Source organism: Borostomias antarcticus (genome assembly GCF_949987555.1).
Source record: "Borostomias antarcticus genome assembly, chromosome: 28".
In the NCBI taxonomy this organism is placed as follows: domain Eukaryota; kingdom Metazoa; phylum Chordata; class Actinopteri; order Stomiiformes; family Stomiidae; genus Borostomias; species Borostomias antarcticus.
Window position 1 is genome coordinate 1,870,751 of NC_140261.1, and position 19,462 is coordinate 1,890,212.

Here is a 19,462-nt window from a genome sequence, read left to right on the forward strand (position 1 = left end):
TAACAGATGGCTTACTTACTGTACAGTAATGTTAGAGGATCAGAGCAGAGGTGCATACTGAGAGCTTGGAGCAGCCTGGATTTCCCGTTAATTTAGGAATAGATTTAAGAATATGATCCTGCATTTCCCCAACCGACAATTGAACATCTAGACACCACCAGGGGTCGAGTGATGGCGAAGGCAGATATGTCCTCGGAAAGCCCCAGCTCAAAAGAGTAGCAGCAGTGCAATGAACAGCAGGCCTGGTACATCAGAGGATGCCAACAACGTCACGGGCGCACGGTTTGAACACTTCCTCTTTGTCCGGCGAATCCAGGTGACACAATTGGCTTTGTGAACCTAACCTTTGACCCCCGAGCACGGCAGGTGGGCAGCGGGTCTGCCCGCGCAGCTGGGCGCTGTCTGTGATAGAGAACAACAGGGCGAAGAGGTCGTGGTCCTGACGGAAGTGATTTCACCCTCGCGGGCGATCATGACTGTTCATAGTCTGGGGCCTCCTGCGTTTGTACATATAATGTAGCATTTGTTGTGGGTTTTAAAATGTAATGTATAGAACATTTTTCTATTGTGCAGACTCTGTTCGAGTTAGTTTGAGGAGAGTATTTGAGTATTAAAGCAGAACCATCACTGTAATTACCTTTTAATACATTGTCCCTGTGTCCCTTTATCTTAATGCAGAACCATCTCTGTAATTACCTTTAAATACATTGTCCCTGTATCCCTTTATCTTGGTTCTTTCATGACACCTATTTTCCTCTAATTGATTCAAAGGAGATGTAATCTTCTTTTTGAGTGTGAGCCACTTAGCATTAGTTTAAACCAACATCAGATTTGTGGTTCTTATTGTCACTAATTACTGAGTGGTTGATCGATATATATATATATATATATATATATATATATGCAGGCAGGCACTTTATCGTGTTGTTGATGTATAGTCTTAGCTGAGCGCTATCGTTATTGACCCCCTGGCGTGTTTGTAAGGAGTACTCACCCATTCTGCTTTTGTTTTTCACAGGAAAAGACCAATGAGGACACCCGGATGGCGGTCCATGGCGGTGGTGTTCTTGTTGGGTGTCGTCATGCTCGATGTGGAGGGGAGGCCTGGGAAGGAGGGTTTCGGCCTGACGCCCTATCGACCTGTCGTGAGATTCCGGCACAAGGTACCGATTTTCTTCCTGTTCCGTTAGGCTGTTGTAACGAGAGGAGTCTGAACTTCTGTCAATTATGATACTAATTACAGGAGTCTGGGGTCTGTTTTATTGAGGGGGCTCAGAATACATCCTAATGATCAAAGACTACTGTTTCATGGTATAGGCTACCGATACTAGAAAGGTACCGCAATAACCTTTTCATTTTCTATTTGTATTTTTTATCTTTTTTTATTAATTTTTCATATCGTATCATTTCATTTCGTATCATAGCCACATCAATTTTGTTTCTTCCCAGTAAATCCAGACAGGCCATTCTCTTATTTACTATGTTGAGGCCCTGAAGATTGCAGGAGAACACATTCAGGTTAGCCATTTCATCTTTAAAGTAAAAAATGTAGATAGTACAAGCAGAAGAAGGTCACATGCCACCCCCGTCCCATCCCCAACTACCTCCCCCTCCCAACTCCTGTCCATCTTCTCCCTCAGCCAGTCTCCCACCCTCCCTCTTCCCAACTCCCAATCTTGCCCCCCCCCCCCCCAAGTCTCCATTCCTCCATCCCCATCCCACCCCCCCTTCCCAGTCTAGTTCCCAAGACCCTTACTCTACACTAAGGGTGAAGCACGTACAAGGCCATGCCTCTGGAACCAGCCAGCCTATCACGTGTTAGCAAGAAACGGCAAGCCAATCCTCGTAGTGATATCGGGCTAGGGAGGCGGGACTAGTAGAAAAGGAGATCTGTTAAGCGTTCGTGTGCCAAATTATTTCTGGGGACAATTAAGTAGTGTCTGAATATTGATGGGGACCGCCAGCGTCCCCGCTAAATTCTACGCCCATGGAGAAGTAAATGTTCAAAATGAACTGCCGTTTGAGCAAAATGTCTGAAGTTTAATTACATTACAGTCATTTAGCAGACGCTTATATCCAAAGAGGGGGGTAGAGGGAGGAGACAGATGGTGTGGGCAGAGCTCAGAGGCTGACGGCTTCTTATACCTGACGACGTCGAAACGAAGGTCACACTGACATGACAGCTGCTTTTTAAAAAGGATAATTATTAGAAATATTTATATTATAGGTGATACTGTATTATGGGCAATATTTATTTTGTGTGTGTGTGTGTGGGGGGGGGGGGGGTGCAGTTATATTATGAATTTGTGTGTGTGTGGAGGGTGGATATGCAGTTATATTTTTCATTAGACGTTTATCGGTGCTGCCAAGGAACACATTTTCATTTTCCTTCGCAGCAATGATACTAGCCACATTCAAACCTGAGACTGCAGTTAGAGCATGGATAATCCGCAGTCTGAGCATAATCCAAAGACTAGGGTACAGTACGTGCCCTTATTACCACCAGCTGTTCGACCGCATTAAATATACAGATTGTACAATATCATGTAGTTCTAACCTTGGTTCCTGTGAAGAATGACTGCAAGGCAAGGAGTGTTATTTCTAGGTAGTATGTTTTAAACGGCAAAACATTAACTTCATGGTGGAAATAATGAGTTCATTAATCAAGTTCACTCCAGGTGGGCTGAGGGACTTGTACTCGGCCATCTACTGCACACAACTTGCTGACACCCGTCTTTGGGAGAAGATGCTGTTTCATCCTAAGCCGTTGTCTATCTCAGTGAGCAGAGTTACAGACATCACATTATGTGAACAAGTCTTTGAATATACTGCACATACTTTACAAGTCATTGTGGATGTCCTATTTCTTAAACATAGTTTTGAGTGCGGACCCTTCTTTATTGTTGATCAAAGTTCTGTGGCAGCCCAAAATGTTTTCAATTCTACAACGGAGAGTTTGGATACTTGATTCTGATTGGCTAGCTTATTGCGACCGCATAACAATTAGTATTAATGCGCCGTCAATCTCATTGACGAGGCCATTGATAAGATCAAGCGGTAGACTATGCTTTGCGCAGCAACCACTCGCAGCAACCTCGCCTTTTTTGTATCCTATTACAAAAACGCACTCATCAGTCCGACTCCAACACTTCTACACCCCTACCAGCAAAAACGAGTGCTCTGGAGAACTGTTTTAATAACTGCACCATAGCTGGAAATATTCAAATAAACGTGAACCACCCGAATTATGCTTTATGGTTTATGTGAACAAGGCCAGCCCAAATAGGCGAGATAGCCTATGTTTCCTGGCAACCATTTAATTCAGAACTATAGGAGACTACAGGCTATAAGAGAAGGAAGCTGTAATCAAAACTACGGTGGGTTCAGTCGTGATTAACGTGCATGTTAATATTGACTATGAGTTATGGTCACTGTGGACGGCTAGCAGCTATGCAGTAAATTAATCATCATCTGTCATGATGAATTAGCCTATCATAGCCATGGTGTATCCCATGACTTTGTGCTCTCAATACAACTTGGGCTCTGACTTTCATTATCCAGCGTTGAGCACAGTAGATTGATTGCGATCCAGATGTGTATTGATTACATGTTCCTTCCTACTTGTGTCTGGATTTTGATAACATTATTTGCCAATTCATCAAGTTTAAACTGTGACATTTCTAGTATACATCAACAATAGTATGGTAATCAGGTTGCTGTGACCTCTCATCCTCAGAGGCCGAGATACTATCACATTTAATTCAGTAAACAGCTCCATATTCCATGTTTTGCTCTCATTCTGTACGCTCAGAACGCCCTCAGCAAGATGCTACTGTACTTCACCAAAGAGCCGTGCCAACAAAACACCACATTGCAAATTATGCACAATATTTCCATTTCCAGTACATTTCTAGTCTAGCCATAGAGAAGAGAGTGGGTCGTATGCCCACCTCCCTTGTTCTCTGTAAAGCGCATTGTGTTGCCTCTGGGTATGAGTGCGCTATACAAGTAAAGCTTTGATTGATTGTTTGATTGATTGATGACAACTAAAGGCCACTGAAAATAGAGAGAGACTGTTTGAAGGGCGGCCATCTCCCTTTTTACTAACATATTTGAAAATGCAACCAAACAGTAACCACGCCAAAACAGACCAGAGCCAGGGCCCTCGTCCAGTAAGACTGGCCCATCTGTCCTGTAGGCAGGAGGATTGCAGTGGAGTTCTGCAGCATTATAGTTGGGTTTGATTCCCTGTGGGAACATGTATTCTTCTTAACCATAACAAGTACTTAATCAAATGAATGGACCTCATTCACGAACGCAGTTACGAAAAAGTTAAAAACAAATTTCTTCTTAAATCCTACCTAGTAGTTCCCACGGAAATCCTGGTATTCACCAATGTGTTCAAAAGTGGTAGAGGGACCGGCACTCACGAATTCCAAAGAATGGATGCTTTATTGCTTCACAGCGACATACAAGACAGGCAGGACGAACGTTTCAGCCTTACGGCTATCTACAGCGTATGCGTGGGCAACAGGAAGTGTGTTCACATACATAAGACAAACGTAATCAACGTTGAATACGTGCAGGTGTGTCCCAGGTAATTGGGTGTGTCCAGACTGGCTAATGGTGCGTTCCAGGCAAACCGTAACTCGTGTTTTTCCGACCTCCTACACGTGAAAATGCTCTGGAATGGCAGTCAAACCTGTAACTTCCCACCCGTGAACTCATACAGATCGATGTACTCCCAGTTGCTGGGTGGGAAGTTACGGGTTTGACTGCCATTCCACAGCATTTTCACGTGTAGGAGGTAGGAAAAACACGAGTAACGGGTTGCCTGGAACGTGCCATAAGTTCTCCACAGAGGCCTGCATAAGATAATGGAATGCAAAAATATATATAAACAGAACTACTATATATAAACAGAGAAAGAGAGAAACTGAACTGAATAAACTGAGAAATCATTGGTTATTGTATTTAATTCAATTCTACAGTTGGATGATAATATTATAGGATTGGAATACAATAATGTTTGATATTATGTTTAATAATTGTTTTCATTATTTTACAAAGCAAGATTGCTGTGCAATGTGACACACATTGCACACACAGTGAGTGGCGACACAGCACACACACATGCAACTTCAAGGTCGCCGGTGGAAATTGTTCCCTGCATTTCTCCCATCAAAGCTGTCCTTCCCCAGGGACAGCCAGGAGCAGCGGGCCGCCCACGTTCATGGTGCCTGGGGACCACATCCAAGTGCTCAGTCAAGGTCCTTCTGCATATTCATTCTGGGTTCTTTTGGGAGGGAACCCTAGTGAACACGGGGGAGAACATGCAAACCCCACACAGAAAGGCCCGGAGACCTTCTTGCTGTGAGTACCTTGCTGAGTACAAGGTACTGCACCAACGTACAGAGTACTGTTATTATATATCCACTACTGACGCTACTAAGTATGACAGGTAGAGTCCACTGCTACACCGTCTTGAGATTTTCGTTTGGGCATGCTTGACTTCTGTCTCAACTTTTCTTTTCTAATTCATTGTAGGAGTACGCCTAGTTGGCTAAATAAATATCTGATTCTGATCTGGGTTCAATCTGGGGTCCTCTATCTTCCTAATGCACCTGACACAACACCACCTCCACACAAAAAAGGAGGAATGGGATGCTATTATGCGTGAGGTGAAATAGGATCAGGTAAAGGGCGCACAACAGAACAACAAATTCAGCCCTGCCCGCACTCACCGGGCCTACGACTGCTTTTCAGGGTTCGTACTGTAAATCCTGTTCATAGCTAAGAACATATCCCAGTTGAGAAACCGTTGAGGATTGACAGAATTTTCCCGGGAACTTCGTAAGTGGGTTTATGAAGACATTCCTTAACTTTTGCTTGACTACATTCAGGAATGAGGCCCAATGTGTTTAAAATAACAGAGAGATGAAGTCATTTTACGACTGTACTGTATGTTGTCAGCCATAGAAAGCCACAACGGTGAAGTATGTCACTTTTACCTTTGCCTGGCTACTCAAGGACGTTCAGAATAACAGGAGATCGCTCTTTAAAGTGAGTCACTATTCTTAAGGGTCACTATTCTTTAACGAGGTCTGTAGGCATGATTAATGTCGTGAAAATGTAAGTGACCTTACTAACTTTGAATGTGGACACCACATCAATCATCCAGACTAAGTCATCTTAACAGCATCTCTTCGTCTGTAACCCCCACTAGCCTCTCTTTTTTTCATAATAAAATAAGAAAAACCTTATTGTCCGTTACATTTACATGTTATAATGCAAGTGTCTTTTTTTATTTTACAAACCATTCTTAGAGAGTGCTGGGTGACAGTTGCAGATAAGGGAAAACATTTTCCAGTTTTTTTTTTGGTTTGAATTTATGAAATTACCATTTATTACCATAGCAATTCAGAGTTAGCTGTCATGCCACTATCTCGTACTGTAGATGATGGAAGGACAAAATGGGGTCAGGGGTGGAACTGTTGAGAGCCACAAGCACTAAGCACCAGCCTGCCCACATGGCAAATCTAGATTAAAAACTGATGAGATTAGAGAGAGACAAGGGAGAGCGAGAGAGAGAGAGAGTGACGTGAGAAGGGATGACTGAGCACAAGAGGGGGAAAGAGAGATAGAACACGAGGGAGAAAGAAATGAGAGAGAGAGAGAGGCAGACGGACAGATAGACAAAGAGAGATCGCCCTGTGTAGATGAGGTTGAATGGCAGGCTCTGGTGAAGCGGCGTCCTAGGGATAAGCAGGAGAGAGGGAGGGAGAGAGGGAGGGAGAGAGGGATAGAGAGAGGGAGGGAGGGAGGGAGGGAGGGAGAGAGGGAGAGAGGGAGAGAGGGAGAGAGAGAGGGTGGGAGGGAGGGAGGGAGAGAGAGAGAGAGGGAGGGAGGGAGAGAGAGAGGGAGGGAGGGAGGGAGGGAGGGAGGGAGAGAGGGAGGGAGGGGGCGGGGGAGAGAGGGAGGGAGAGAGAGAGAGAGAGGGAGGGGGCGGAGATAAGGCCTGAGAGACGCAGGCGGGCGGTCAGCCAGCGGGTCTGGTTACTGGGGCACAGACGAGCGGTCAGCCAGCGGGTCTGGTTACTGGGGCAGATTGGTTGTACAGCTTGGTATGAGTGGCAGAGAGAGAGGTCTGCTAAGGCCTCTGGGAAAACGCTCTCTGGGAAAACACTGGCCTTCAAACCATCAAACTAGCTGTGCCAACTAATTGATCCTCTCGCTAAAAGTACAGCTTCCATGGAAGTTGCTGTATTTTAGGAGGTGTTGCTATGGCGTATTAAACTCAGACATGATTTGTCTAAGAGGTTTAAGTAAGGCAAACCAGTATTGGTAAGCAGCAACGGCAGTTTGGAATCATGTAGTATTAGTTTAGCAGATTTTACATGGAGATAAATGCTGACAGACGGGATGTCCGTGACTATTGGTTGAAAACTTGTGATTAAACATGTGGCTGATCCACTGTTCTTTGTTACCATGGGATCCCTGCCCAGACATGGAAAGTTGTTTGTGTGAAGTGAGATGATCTGTACCCACACAGATAATACAACTTTGGTCTCGCTGGACAAACATCCAAATACAGACTTTTTTTGTGGTACAGTTAATGTCCTCCTAACGTCACATATTGCTGAAGTGGTGGCGGTGACTAAGAATACCTACTGTATTTCAAAAGAGTCATTCTATACCTTACAAATCCCCCTATTGAAATTGTTGATGAGTCATGTATTCAGTAGATTTACGTGGGACTGGGGGATGAACGCACAAACCGATTCATGGCAGGTTCTATTTAAATCCATGATTTACACACCGGCTATTTTCTGTTTGCAGTCTGAAAAAGAGACTGTTTATCGACTCTAGACCTGTTGCATTGCATCGCACCCTTCATAACACCAGCCTGCTAGTACTGTAGCTGGAATAAGAAGGTCTGAATCCGGAGTACGAGAGAGGCAGAGAGAGAGAGAGAGAGAGAGAGAGAGAGAGAGAGAGAAAGAGACAGAGAGGCAGAGAGAGAGAAAGAGAGAGAGAGAGAGAGAGAGAGAGAGAGGCAGAGAGAGAGAGAGAGAGAGAGAGAGAGAGAGAGAATTAAGCTATAAAGACTTGGAGCTTTAGAATCAAATATTTATGTCCCTTTCATTCCTATTCATGGGTTGCAGATTGGTCAGAGAGAGGATTGCCCCCTTGATAACCAAGCCTTTTATAATGGCCGCACGCCATCATTGTGGATGGCTAGCCCAATTTGTGGTATTCCCACTTCTTTATTATTCTCCCCAGTTTTTGTCTCCTTAACTACTTCTTCATACTGTGTGCTAGAAACGTCATTCAAACTTTAAAATGTTCACGATGTTTAGCTCTTTAATGGATCCATTCAGATTTTTTATATTTTATATAGTTTTTTAGAAATGTAACTTTTAATAGTAATTTTTGTGCCTTTGGAACTGCTGGTGGAATGTTCAGTATCATGATGTTTTTAGAGTGGTGGCAGCTGTTGCTTTGAAAATATTCACACATTTTGTAAACTGCCGGCACTCCTACAGTTTTGAAAGCTCACACACATATTATACATCGAAACGTTCACACAACTGTGCTGATTCGTACAATGTAAAGATCTAAGCTGTGTGACTTACAGTTTCTGAGGTACGTAGGTAGGTATGTATCTGGAAAGGTGGGCCTTGGAATAAAAAAAAAAATCTAAAGTGGGCCTTAACTTACAAAAGGTTGAGAACCCCTGACATACACAATTGAGTAGTAAATAATTTGGCATGGAACAATACTTCTCTTAACCTTTAGACAACTTTTATATAAGTAAGGCTAGGCTTTAACTGTCGAGCACACTGCGTAATACAGAATACTGATGTACTGTAGATATTCATATGTAGCGATTTCTTGGTCCAGGTAAACTGCACAGTATGAAGGACATAACAATCTCAAATCTTCAGAGGATATTGAAATGCAACGGTTGTACCGGTGCCCTTTATAGGGGTTTCTTAATACTGAATAACACACTGAGATTCGTCAGGAAATAAATTGGCTCCCTAGTCACTAGGGCCTAGTTTATTCCCAGGCAGCATAAATCATTTTGTTCTTTGTAGAGGCAGTTCTTGTTTCACTCCAGCTGAAATTGCTTTTATGATGCATTTGTTAGTCAGGTCTTATTATATTGATGCATGTGTGATTGTGTGATATCTCATCCATTGTTTTTGCTTCAGCAGGATGGGATCCCAGGGAGCTTGCGGATAAAGGGTATGTTGCAATTATTCTTCATTACCACTGTGCTTGAGATTTCGTTCTGTGCAGATATTACATTTGACAACGTTGTTTAGCTTAGGTGTAGTTTTTAATCACACATATACCCAATAATAATAATAATAATAATATTTTTATTTATACAGCGCTTTCAATCAAAGTGCTTTACAGAGCAGCTAAAAAGGCAAGTGAAAACACACAACATTAAAAACGACACAACACTCAAATAAAAACACAATATCAATAAAACAACAAAACACACTCTAAGACACATATACAACAGAAAACAGGTGGGTCTTTAGCTTAGCCTTAAACACCTCCACTGAGCAAGCCAATGTTTTCAATTCCAACTAAAATATATTAGGTTCTTTGAAAAGGTATATCTGTGGTTCACAGCAGGGCGGACTCTCTGATCTCCGTGAGGAGTGAATGGAGCCAGACTGCATAGCTGGGAACTCCATCAGTTTACCTTTCAGAGCCGACTGCTTGGTCTGAAAAGGCCAGCATATTATGAGCTAAATAAATAAAGGATTACAATCTTTGATAATTGCATCCATAATTCATTTTTACACTGGCTTATAATGATACTTTGATCAAGCTTTCAATAAAGTTTGGCTCATGAAAGATCTATGAGGCTTGGTTATGCAGCTATAATTACAATTTGGTCATTTTGCAGACAATCTCATCCAAGGCAAACGGCTTACAATGTTTTTTGAGCTAGTGTTGAGGTTGAGTAGTCATTCCTTGCTGAAGGGCACAACAGAAGGCGTTTGTCAAGTGGTCTGGCCCAGTCTTGAACCAGCAACCTTTCAGTCTCTGGTCGGATATCGTAACCACTGCGTCACAGACCCCCCTGTAAGCCATACTTAAAATAAATGTTTCACTGTACAGACTGATACAGTCTTCAGGCTACACTTTTTCCTCAGAATATCACTTGTTTTGCTTTGCTGGAAACAAAAAAGAGATGAAACTTAGACGGTGAAATTGCCTCTAATATCACTGCTCACACCATTACTCCCAGCACCCTCCACCTGCTAACCTGACACACCGGCAATTCACATGCAATAATGCGCCTTGACAAATGTCAGTGTGGGTCTCCCACTGTCTGACAGATGCATCTCATCTGTCTACCTGTCACCTTTCTAATGTCCGCCCCCTCTGCTCAGAGTAGAAGTCAATGTCAGCCAAAAGGTGGCTACCAATACGACTGCCACTAAGCATTACCAAGGGGTGGTGAATGGACATCTTTCCATTTTTCCTCCCCCAGGGAAGGTCAAAGCAGTAATTGTAGAGGGCGCATTATCATAAAGGGCGGTCTCAGCTGTCGTCCACGATTCACTTTAATGCTCCCTTTTCTGTAAGCAGGTAGACAAGTTCCTCCTTTGGCTAGCGTTTTCAGCAGACTCATTTCCATGTTATATAATAAGCAAGCTGGAGACAAATCATGAATAATTCAAATATTTGTTGATGGATTAGAAAATGGTCATTATTTCGCCATGGGGGTGAATTTACATTACTGGCTGTGAGCAGTGTGGACAACAACGTGTTGCTGTAACAGATCAACTCAACTAACTCAACGTAACCTATGATTTGAGGAACAACAAGCTTACAGTATACTGTACGTCTGGCGGATATGGAGTATTTTCCTTCTCGTGTGTAATCAGCTCATTATCAATTAATCATTTTTTCCTGACAGCTTGTTGTAAAATGGCTGAATTATTGACTTTTAATCCGTGTTCAGTACAACAGAGACTTGGCATCGCTGTCTGCTTCTCTACTTTCTTCATATTACGAAAGTTGAAGTTAGGAAGAACCAATTTAATATAACAAACAACCATTTAAGGATCACTCATATTTTGTTGTCAATGTCCATGTCCTCTGAGAAGTGTGAACAGCTCTGAATCTTTGAAGCCCTTTTTCTCTGCCTAGTGATTTCAGGTGTACCAACATTCACAGAAGCATATCTTCTTCAAATATTTTCAGATCATTTGAAAGCTTACAATCTGCATTTTCATAATCTGCAAAAACTAAAAAATGACTTTTCCCTACATGGAGACCAAATCACCAGCAGCTGTCGTATAATGTGCAGTCGTACAATACCACACATTTTCTAAATTGTTTATTTTATACATTTAGACAGTAGTCTGGAGCCCACTTAACAATTATAGAGAGATGGAATCCAGCAGAACCTAAAACAAAATGAAATTGAATGCCAGAAAGTAAGGGGTAAAGACAGACAGAATACCTGCTCTTTCTGAGAATACTCATATTCATGTAATACTCATAGATATTAACCTTGGTTGCTCTTTGTGGATGTTCATCTTCGATCAAAGGTCAACTGCCATCTCCATCAGAGCCATGAACCAAAATACTGATGATATTTAATATGATTTCACATTCAAATTTCATCTCTAGCCTTGGGAAAAGCACTCCACATGAGACAAGTCAATATTTGCATGAACTAAATATTCATACCTATCTCAATCCTGTGTACAGGGGAAACCCTACTCACTTTAAACAAAATGGCAGTGTCTGTGGTAATGTGCCTGAAGATAATTAACTGTTGTTGGTGTTTCTTGAACATCTTGGAGGTTTCATAAGATTGAGATACAAGTGTCAAAGTGGTAAAACTAATGAACTGTAGCTTATAGAGTCTGTATTGACAGCAGTCAGTCAATCACCTCAGGCAAACTGAAAGCAGTACATTAGCATCGCATGAGGCGCAGTTGACTGGCAGCCTCGTGAGACCATCCGGATCTCGTAAGTTCATATACTGTTTCTCTCCACAGATCCGTCTGGCCCTCCCGCTATCTAGAATGATTTCAGTGGGCAGGAGTACTTGCCTTGACGGGCAAACTCCTTCAGACAATCAACGTAGCAAAACCTTTGTCCAATCCAGTGGGATAAATCATATTTTCCACTGAGAAACTCGACTAGTGCATACACTTGTTCTTGTTTAATTGTTGTTGTTGGGTCTATTTCTGCAATAAGTGCACATATGGCTATGTTTATGTTTATTCTACTAACATTAACGTTGTGGCTCACTGCTTCAGCATTAGCCTACTGTTTGGCCAATGGCCTGTATTTCATGTCATCAACTACAGGATCCAATCAGGGGGCAGAGATCCACTGGGGGACAAAGCAGCAGTTAGAATGCAGTCCCTGATTGGTCACATTTCCAAATTCTGAAAATTGTTCCAGATTGTTCCAGACTGATCTACAGAGAGAAACAGTCTCACACGGCTAGTTGACTGGACCCAGAAGCCAATAACACTAAGTTTGGCTTCACACAAAAGATGGGCGTACTGCATACTGCACTGTATGTGTTGATACCTATACAGTAATCACTGGCCAACAGTCCTGTATGTCATGGGTGTGGGGGTTTAAATCAGGTGAGGCAAATCTAATTGAGATGCATTATTGTTTCTCGATGATCCAAAGACCTGTGGTACTTACAATGGACAATGATAAACGGTTGCAGATAAAGGTCTAGCTTTCTTCCCTCTGAAGGTCAACGCGGTAATTGCAAGAGGAACATTATCTTGGAGGACGGACCAAGCTCTTGGCCAAGATTCCCCCCTAATGCACCTCTGTCTGCACGAAGAGTGTGGATCAGGATTCAGGCTTAGAATGAGCTCGAGTTGCTACTAATAGTCTTAGTCAGAAATGAATATGCGCCCTTTAATTTGACAGGGGCTCATTCAAGAGGTCCAGTCTTACGTGTCTCTCTAAGAACGTCCACAGTGATCATATCAGGAAGTAAGACAACGGTTAAATGTCGAGAGATGTCCAAACGTTGTAAAATGACTAACGCTCCTATTACGGTAGGTCGCTAACTCGCTCGAGGTCTAGTGAGCTTATGTTTTGTGATTATTATCAGGGAACACGCTGTGCATAAATGAGAACTCCAAATGACAAAAAGCAGACATATTCCTGGTGTACAGCCTGGGTCCTTACTGGGGATTAGCATATCTGCTTTTATGTAATCAGTAGCCTATTCACACCATGCCCTAATTGTCTGCAACAATTAGATTTTTCCCCTAAAAATGAAATTAGTTCAATTAAATAATTGCCCCTGGGCTCCCCTGACCTTGGCTTTGATCCGTTTACCACAGTATTCTTTTGACTGGGGTCCAGGAGGCATCGAGAACACAGATATGAAGACAGTTCTGTTACCCTGTATCTAGAAATGATCAAGCAGAGAAATATACAGATGAATACATAACTAGCCTTCTCTTTCCAACTTTAAACCCCCTTTGTCATCCGATAGCTTGTAACTTTATCCTTATGAATCCACTAGCAATGAATGACAAGAATGTCTTGCTGGTTACAGTATATTGTATCAGCATATTCCCTTTCACTCACTCTCGTGCTATGAAAGCTGTTTTGGATGTGAATAGACGACCGTGATGGCTCTGGGCATGCTGTGATGATGTCATTAAGTCACAACAAGTAATCAGGTGTGCTGTAATAATGACCAATGAAAAACTTCCCAAACACACACCTACACACGCACACACACACACACACACACACACACACACACACACACACACACACACACACACACACACACACACACACACACACACACACACACACACAGATGTGTCCAGTCCAGATGGAATCAAGAAATAGGAAAACAAACTCCAACAGCCACAAACCAAATCATCAAATAAATCAATTCCCCATAACCGGGCACACAGAAAGATCTAGAAACCTCAGTATCTGTTATGCCCCCCTCAACCAGTGAGCCTATGGTTGAACGCTCAAAAATAACAACAGTGAACCCCAGACCATCCACCAACAAGACAGCTTTATGTTACAGAAATTAGCACCGGGATAATGTTAGTACTGTAGTTTCCAATTTGCCATGGGAGTATCCTAATGTGTTTTAAGTGAGAGAAAATGTGAGGGGCCCTAATTCAATGATCATGTCAGAGGAACTAATGGGACGGAAAGTTCCATCCTTAGTGTTTTGATGGGATTGCACAATCAGTGCTTCGGCACCCATTCATGTGTGCTGAGCGGAAACGAGACACTAACTCTGACTAGCAACCGATCGATGGAGGGGTATTCTCTGTGATGTGCTTGTGGCGTCCACCATTTTGAAGAGAACAACTCTGGCGACAGTTAGTGTCCTGCCACTATGATTCACTACTGAACTCCATTAAAAGGAGTGTCTATGTGTGGCAGAGCTGCTAGAGGGAAACATCGATGTTCAAAATGTCTGTGTGTTGGTGTGGGCTCTTTACATTCGGGTACACTCTTTATTTTACTCTTTACAACAGACTTTATCAAAAGTGCTAGTTTTGTCAACGTGGCCATGGTATAAGCGGGATAATACATTCTGAGGTGTGCTGTTATCAAAAAATAATGTACAACGTGGAGGCGGATTTGCCTCTGCGAAGGAACAGCACACCTCGTATATTATCCCTTATTTTTTTACTACTTAATATTTAATAAAAGACCCTCACACAACAACTTAGCTTGACGAAAAGCAAGTTGATAGATTTATTAAAATGTTCCCCAGGAAAATCCACTCCTCATACACTGTTATCATATACAGTGTGTACTGTATTGTTCACAGTTGGCAAGTTTTTTTGGTTATTTCCGAGTGGGTGTGCCTTTCTCTGGCATTATAACTAACCATCTCCCTTCATAAGTGCCACACATGATTAATCTGTGACACACTCTGGAGATAACTAATCAAAACTTATAGTGCCGGGGACACTCCTGAGGATCTCATTTTAATTTAGCCAACGTGGAAGAATGAATTACACTTGTGGTATTGAGAGGCGGCAGATTTAATGACATTGGACCTGCCTCTATGAATACATTAAACTTTTCCTTCCATGACAACAGGTAGCTAAAAATAGATCAGGGCCGCCTCTGTAGAACCTCTGCAGTGGAACATACACATTTCATTTTCACCTTTCAGGCTTGCCTTTCTCCCCAGTGTGTTAACGTGCACGAGGCGTAACTTTTAGAAATTTAATCAAGTGGCGGGCGACTCCCAAGTCAGTCTTTGCTCTACTGGAGAGTGAGGACGTTCTCTCAGCTTTCATTGCTGTGTGGAAAAGAGTCAAATAAATAATGCAGAACCAGTCCAAGAGAGTAAAAAAAACTGCTTTGCAGAACGAATCCAAAGTCTTTAGGTCTTACTGTAGGTTTGTTCGGGTTTGAACCATTCCAAAGTCTTTAGGGCGTAGGCTTGTTCAGGTTTGAACCAATCCAAAGCAGTAAGGATAGGTTTGCTCGCGGCCATTCTAGCGACTACCTTGAAATCCCCAGATGATCTGTAGGTGGAGACTAGGTGACAAGTGACGTGTTGTTTTCACATTTTATAAAGTTTTAGCATTGTTTAGTAGACACTTTTTCCCATTTGCATCCGCTTGTTCGAACCCGGATCTTCTGTGGCGTCTTAACTCGCCACGTGGAGTGAGCGGAGAGCCATAGATGGATGTTTACTACGCTCGCGTCTCTCCCTGAGGAGAGATGCTGTTAGGGAAAACATCAGAGGGTGAGGGTCTTACATCCTGGGCTTCATGGTAAAAAAAACAACAGCGAGAGGGAGAATAGAAAATGGTTGAAAATGAATAAATAAATAAATACATCTGAAGCATGTGCTTTAGAATAGGTTATTTTGGGCATATTGCTGGATGTTTGCAGTTAGATTCAATAGGAGCTGTGTGATCATCTTGCAGGCTGTGGATAATGCTTTAAAAAGACAGACAGGAGTCAATAAAGTCACTCTTCTGTCCCAAAAGCAACTTTGCACATTTGCTTTGATCCCCTGTTGCAGTCATTCTGTTCATGTCTGATACATACACACAAATGTACATACTGTACTGTACATCTAAGTTTGTATTGTTCAACCGGACATGCATCATGCAGATTATGTATGAATGAAGGAGTTATGCCCTTCCAATGGTGCTCGCTACAGTCAAAAATGTTAGAATCTTGAATTTGCACACAAGGTCTGAATAAAATATAACCTAATAGCCTCAAGAAGAACTTGTCTGAAGTGCTGACAGATATTAGTTTATAAATATATGCATCGAATTGTCTGGTTTTCTTTGTTAATATGCAGACTTTCCATCAATCTTTCTAGCAACTATAGCTCCCTGTCATTATCCATTAACCATGATGCATAACGCATGGTAATTTTTCATGAAAGTGTTTTGAAGAAAAATACTCACACTGTCACAAATAAAAACTCTAACCAGCACTCAGCAGTTAGATACTGGTCCACTGGTCCCTTCCTATGTCTTTCCCTTTAAGAGAGTCCTCAATATACACATCGTTTCACGGGAATTAGTCGTTTGTCTCTGATGTCAAGTGATCAGGCTGCTACAGGTCATGCATTTCAATGCAGAATCACTTTGCCCTTCTCTGACTGGTAGCAGTAGACGTGTAGACAGCAATGCTCCCCATTGGATAATCATTATGCCACTACTACCGAGGGAGGATTTAATAAAGAGCGAATCAGGCCACAGTGTAGGCTACACACAGGGGCTAGGGGGGGAAGGGACCGGGCCTCGCGCTTTAGAAGGCCTCGCGTCAAGCAGGAATTTTTATTTTATTTTTTTATTTATTCTTTCATGGTGGTGCGCTAAGTTAACTTGCGCGAGGTAACCAAGACGTCACAGGAAACACTGCGCTTTCGTTTTCGTGAGCAAAAATGTATCTTGCTCTCTAGCACATGTTGAGGACTGCAGACGTCACAAACAAGCCACCAGCGGCGGTCACACATGAGGTCTCACATACTGTTTCTCAATCTTAGATCCCAATCTTAGACAGGGGGGCATGTCATCCTTCAAAAAAGAGTGAGCAAGATTGTATACGAATCAGAAGTTATTGTGCTGACTTTTCCCTTTCCTGGTTCAGAGGTTATTGTACTGACTGCTCCCTGTCCTGGTTCAGAGGTTATTGTGCTGACTACTTCCTGTCCTGGTTCAGAGGTTATTGTGCTGACTGCTCCCTGTCCTGGTTCAGAGGTTATTGTGCTGACTGCTCCCTGTCCTGTTGACTTGCTGCTCATGGAGGTTGATATGTATGCCACTCTGCCACTCCCTCTGAAGATACAAACGAAGAAAAAAAAAGAGCTAAGCTTTGCCTCGGGGGAAATGGGCTTGACTCCTGTAAAAAATCTGAGCACCTTCTGAAGAAGACCTGTGTAGATGCTGAGATTTAATCTTTTCTCTTTCTTTTTTTTCTCAGGGTTTACGGTGCATAATGGCGCCCCTGGTCCCTGTGAGCACAAGTACTGTGGTTTGGGGCGTCACTGCGAGGTCAATCTTGAGAGCGGTCAAGGGGAGTGCACCTGCCTGGATAGCTGTAAGCCACACTACAAACCGGTCTGTGGTTCCGATGGGAAGCTTTACCAGAACCACTGCGAGCTCCACCGGGCCTCCTGTCTGGGGGGTCAGAGGATCACCATCATGCACAGTGAGGAGTGCTTCTATAAAGGTAGGACTACAACCCCCAGGAACATCTCTGGGCTGTGGAGCCATTTGGGGTAGTGACCAAGTTCTGGATTGCAAGTCATGTGACACGTTATGGGTCCAAAATAGTTTTTGCCATAGACATACATGGAATGAAAGGGATGGGGGAAACAAAACAAAAAAAAACACTTTTTGAATGATCAAGTTTGAAATAATTGGTCCCATTTTTATTTAGAAGTCACCAAGAGCCAGGCTTTACTGCTGTTTATTTCCCCATGTATCTCTATGGCAACGTTGCACTGGTCTATGGGAAAAACACTGCTGCACATATTAGTTGGCCAACAGGAATTAAGAATCTTTTTAACTTTTACGGCTTCATGCACCGGAAGAGCAACTTTCATAGGAATGAATTGGCGGCCATCTTTCAATGCTGTATCCAGTTCCCTTAATACATCCATGAGCTCCCACCAAACCACTCCCCACACGTTTCATATTGTCACTGGAATTGAATTGAATGATTTTAATGTACCAGCATTTTGCAAACCTTTTCAATTTACTAAATGCAAACACACCGTGATTTTACCTTGGCTCATTGGGGTGGAGGAGGAGTGACCAGGAGAAATAGCCTAGCTGGAGACCATTTATATAATAGGAACACTTCACAAAGACTGGTGTAAGAGTAATGCACTCAATCTATACTTTTTAGAGTTTTATCGACAACCTTACAGTATTTCACATACTAACTACCACTTTGAGAAACACTCAAATGAGCTGCTACAGTACCTTAGCAAAGTCAGACAAACCTTCGTCATGGGTGTCATTACCTGTTTTCTTTAGATTCCAGTGTTGTGTACGGTGTCGATTCTCTCATCTGATTCATACAGTACTAAATAGCATCAACCAACATAAACAGCACTCCTTGTTTCCATGCCGATTCAATTGGTTTTAATTTACTGTGTCTGTTTATGCCAGGGGATTCAGTACAACAATAAATAGTAATTTCCCCGGAGAATGGCATGGTATGAAAGCAATGACACAATAGCTCTTCTTCCCTGGTAAAACATTTCTCATTCCTTAATATAGCTTCATACAGTATGAACCATATCAGGAGACAAGCCAGCTGTGGCACTTGACCTGCGTTCACATCAGGGATGGGGAGGCCAGCCTGAACTCTAGTATCCAATCTGATACTTGTGCTGCTGTTCTTAGTGAGTTTCTTAGCATAGAAGTTTAGAAGTTCATAATGGAAATGCATCTTAAATGAAGATACTTGTGCTGCTGTTCTTGGTGAGTTTCTTAGCATAGAAGTTTAGAAGTTCATAATGGAAATGCATCTTAAATAAAGATGATAACCAGCAGCCAGTGCATACAGTACAGAAACCCTCTCATCACAAGGCTCTCATCACCGTCTCACCAGTCGCTGGCATCTCACTCTGTGGTTGGAGTTTCTGCATGCATACGCCAAAGCTAACAATCAGGAAGTGAGGTTTCATCCCAATCAGCCTAAAAGACATTTGGATCAATGGTTCTGTCCATGCCGTCTTGTTGCTCTAATCAGCCTCTCTCCGATGTCCTCCCTCATCAGCCTCCCCTTCACCATCTGCAAATCAAGGCCCCATCAATGTCTATCCACAAGTGGGAGTGTGATTTTTCACCAATGTTGGTGAATCAATAGCAAATCAACAGTAGACAAAGAAAAGAGAAAAAGTATTCAGATTGAAATGGTTTCTTTTTTCAGTTTGTCTGATTTTCCTATTCGA

The 19,462-nt window shown here is 42.6% G+C and overlaps 1 protein-coding gene across 1 annotated transcript in view; it reads left to right on the top strand.

Annotated features, from left to right (window-relative positions):
- Positions 1–1,052: 1,052 nt before the first annotated feature.
- The window catches only part of fstl5 (follistatin-like 5), a gene marked incomplete at both ends in the record, with an annotated part of 71,035 nt that continues 52,625 nt past the window's right edge, over positions 1,053–19,462 (top strand). The window contains 3 exons of the mRNA XM_084459551.1: positions 1,053–1,163; positions 9,219–9,252; positions 17,479–17,727. Coding sequence (XP_084315677.1) covers positions 1,053–1,163; positions 9,219–9,252; positions 17,479–17,727 — 394 coding nt within the window. The remainder of the gene's footprint in view (positions 1,164–9,218; positions 9,253–17,478; positions 17,728–19,462) is intronic.